This window comes from Phalaenopsis equestris, unplaced genomic scaffold (assembly GCF_001263595.1).
Source record: "Phalaenopsis equestris unplaced genomic scaffold, ASM126359v1 Scaffold001340, whole genome shotgun sequence".
Lineage (NCBI taxonomy): Eukaryota > Viridiplantae > Streptophyta > Magnoliopsida > Asparagales > Orchidaceae > Phalaenopsis > Phalaenopsis equestris.
Window position 1 is genome coordinate 38,047 of NW_018165779.1, and position 3,389 is coordinate 41,435.

The window sequence follows — 3,389 nt, forward strand, 5'->3', positions numbered from 1 at the left end:
GTGCAGCTCTTAACTTCAGCTCTGCAGCCTACAAATGTCATCATAGATCACCATTATGGCTAATGTGACTAATTTATGACCTAGGAGTTTATAGCTCGTGCAGCTTCCGACTTTGGCCCCCTCAATCTATGGACGTCATCACAGGTCACCACTATGGCCAACAAGGCCAACTACGACCTATATGTTCAATGCCTCGTTCAACTCCCATCTCTGCTCCCCATGGCCTACGGACATCCTTACAACTCACCACTATGCTTTATGTGACCAACTATGGTTTATGTGCTCTATAACTCGTGTAACTGTCGACTCTAGCCCTTGCGGCCTATAAACGATAGCACAACTTACCACTACAACCTACATAATCAAGTACGACCTACGTGGTCAACAACTTTGCCGCTCTATACTCTAGCCCGTGTGACCTACAAACATCATCACAATTCATCACTTTGGCTTATGTGGTCCATAAGTCATGCAACTCTCAACTTTAGTCTTTGCAGCTACGTACATCATCACAACTCACCATTACGACCTACGAAACTAACTACAGCCTATGTGGTCTACAACTCATGCAACTCTGAATTCTGAGCTCTATGGCCTAAAGACATCATCACAACTAACCACTATATACTATGTGACTGACTATGACCAACATGGCTTACTGCTTATAAAGCTCCCGACTTCTACCTTTGTAGCCTATGAAAGTCATCACAGCTCCCTGCTATTATTTATATGACTAATTACGACTTACATGACCCACAACTTACATAGCCCACAATACACAATCTTCATGGCCTATCGACGTTATCGCAACTCGCTGCTTTGGCTTATGTGACAAACTACAACATATGTGGCTCACAACTTTTATAACTTCATAATATGACTTATGTGGCCAATCAATGCTCTTGAGGCAGCCATATGTGGCCCACACAACCAACTATTATAATGTCTTTTAACTACGACCTATACGACAAGCTGACGCCACGACAACCATCTACAACATTCACGGTTGACTACTACTTCCATAGCAATTGACTATGCCCTTACAACCTCCTATTATCAAGAACCACTCTTGTAAATTTACAAAAATCATCTTTGTACCTCAATCTTTTGTAATTTAGGAGAAGAATAGATATGAGTACCCATCATTCATAGTGAATTATTTTAGCTACGCTAGGCTTTGTGTTTTTTTTCCTTCTCATGATTTTTTAACATAAAAATCGAGATGTCTATTCTCTCTTAATTCTCTTTAATTATCTGAATGTGTGAAAGAGTCTCGTACAATGCTAAAATGCTAAATAGTCACTCTACCACCACAGGCTTTCTGACACTCATCAAGTTGTCTTGTCCCCATTGTTTCCGAACAGTTTTGAGATTATTTCCGTGCTCGTCAATTCTCTGTGACCACTTAGAATTTTTTTCCATCTAATTTACTTTGCTCTTTTAGACATTAGATTGTTATTTTATCTATCCTAATAAAACTTTTAGGAAATCTTCTAGCTTAATAAAGACATTTTTGAATTATAAACTTATTTTTTGGATAGAATATAGATCGTAAGGCCTTTCCCCATCGAAGGGAAAGGAGAAATTGTTGTCGTAAGATTGAAAGAGTGAAAGCTTAATACTAGAGGTCTAGGTGAGACCGATGATAAGAGCAAAATTTTCGATGCGCCGTCTTTTTCTGTCTTTGCTTGCCTTTGATATCTACATTTTGTAAATCATGTTTTCGATTTCATACCCATTTAAAATTTTGAAAATATTTTTTTGGAAATGGCACTAGTTCACCATCCCTTGCCTTGCTCATTACTAACCCGGGGAACCTTAAAACAAAAACATTATTTCAAATTTTGAAAGTAAATATTTTTTTGAAGAGTTTGAGAATTGTAATTTTCGTGCATTTTCTTAGTGGAACATTATCCATGTGTGGATCAGATTGTAATCAAGGTTGTTGTCTTTTCTATTTTTTATTAAACAAAAAGAAAAAAAAAACATTAAGGATGTGATGAATAATGGTGTCAGCTCTCCTCGTCCTACAGCCCTTTTTGCATGTTACCTCACATGGCTGTAATGGCCTGAAATTAAAAAAAAGCCAAACCAAACCGATTTGAAATAATAATTTATACTAACACCAGCTGTAATCCTGAAAGAGACCAAATATTTATATTATTCCGTCCATATTTTCATGATTTCATCAATGTTTCATCAGTGGTAAACAAAACATAATAAAAAACCGCGAACATGGAATCTAAGCTACGATCGCTTCGCCTTGTTCCCCAGTAGGCGGGGAGACTCTCCAACGATGCCATCAAGCATAAACACAACTGCCATAACCTGCACAGTATTTAGTTCGTAAATCTCAATTAAAACAGCTTTCTAAAGAAAAATGACTTCTCTTTTATTGCTGTATGCTGACGAGGCATTAGTGAAAGAAACTGCGCCTAGAATCTGTTAATTGAAGCTTAAAATCTTACTTGGATTTGTATTGAGGAGAAGCCCGGAGTTGCTAAAGTAACAGTTCCAAGCATTCCTCCCCTTGGCTTGGTAGTACAAATTCATGGCTATGGATGCATGAGATATGGGAGTATCAGGGTAGAAGCAGGGGTGGCCGCTTTGTATCATGCCGCAATCCACCTGAGAACATGCGTAGTTAATGTTGGCAAGCAGTGTTGCCACATCTGATGAAGGCTTCGCAATGCACCAGGTTTTCTGTTTTGAGGAATTTTAAGTCTGCTTCTGTGGTTTCAAAAGGCATCAAAACAATTGAAATAATCTTTTGAGCTTACCTCTCCAAACACCAGACAAGGGGTTGTTCCTGCCAAAAAAACATTTTGAGCTTTTAAACTGCAGTTAAGTTTAAGAAATGCAGACAAGGAATATGTTATTCAGTCGAGAGTAGGAAAAATCAGTGTGAGTTGAGAAATGATTTGCAGAGTAGGAACCGAAAGATGAAATCAACCTAAGATTAGGAAGAGCAGGATGACTGCTGTGGTGTTCGGCAGGACAGAATGAGATGGTGTAAAGCTTCTCGCCATTGTTGCTGTCATGTAGAGGATGGGGACAGTCCGAATGCTTTTAAATTGAGCGTTCGCTGTGGTCACGAGGAAACGGTAAGGGGTAAGAAGCTTGATAGTCAGACCTCAATGACTGTTTGTTCAAGTAAAGAACATGGGCGCAAGGGCAAGGTAGCATGTGACTGGCCCTTTCTTGGTTCGTTTTTTGCATAAACCTTTACACTTTATTCATTAAATAAAACTTTCTAAGAGATTAAATGTTTATGCTATGCATTAAATATTATAAAAATAATATTTTTTTTATATTCAATCATTAAACATATTTGCTGACATTGTTCAGCAATAAGTGCAAATACGAGCTATTAAGAAGTCAATCAAATT

The 3,389-nt window shown here is 38.1% G+C and overlaps 1 protein-coding gene across 1 annotated transcript; it reads right to left on the reverse strand.

Moving 5' to 3' along the window:
• Window positions 1-2,132: 2,132 nt before the first annotated feature.
• Window positions 2,133-3,172, reverse strand: LOC110034059 (glucan endo-1,3-beta-D-glucosidase-like). Its single transcript, XM_020738306.1, has 4 exons — window positions 2,954-3,172; window positions 2,781-2,809; window positions 2,469-2,703; window positions 2,133-2,328 (listed from the first exon to the last, which is right to left on the reverse strand). Exons 1-4 carry the CDS (start codon window positions 3,039-3,041, stop codon window positions 2,303-2,305), a joined length of 378 nt encoding a protein of 125 aa, XP_020593965.1. The 5' UTR covers window positions 3,042-3,172; the 3' UTR covers window positions 2,133-2,302.
• Window positions 3,173-3,389: the final 217 nt, after the last annotated feature.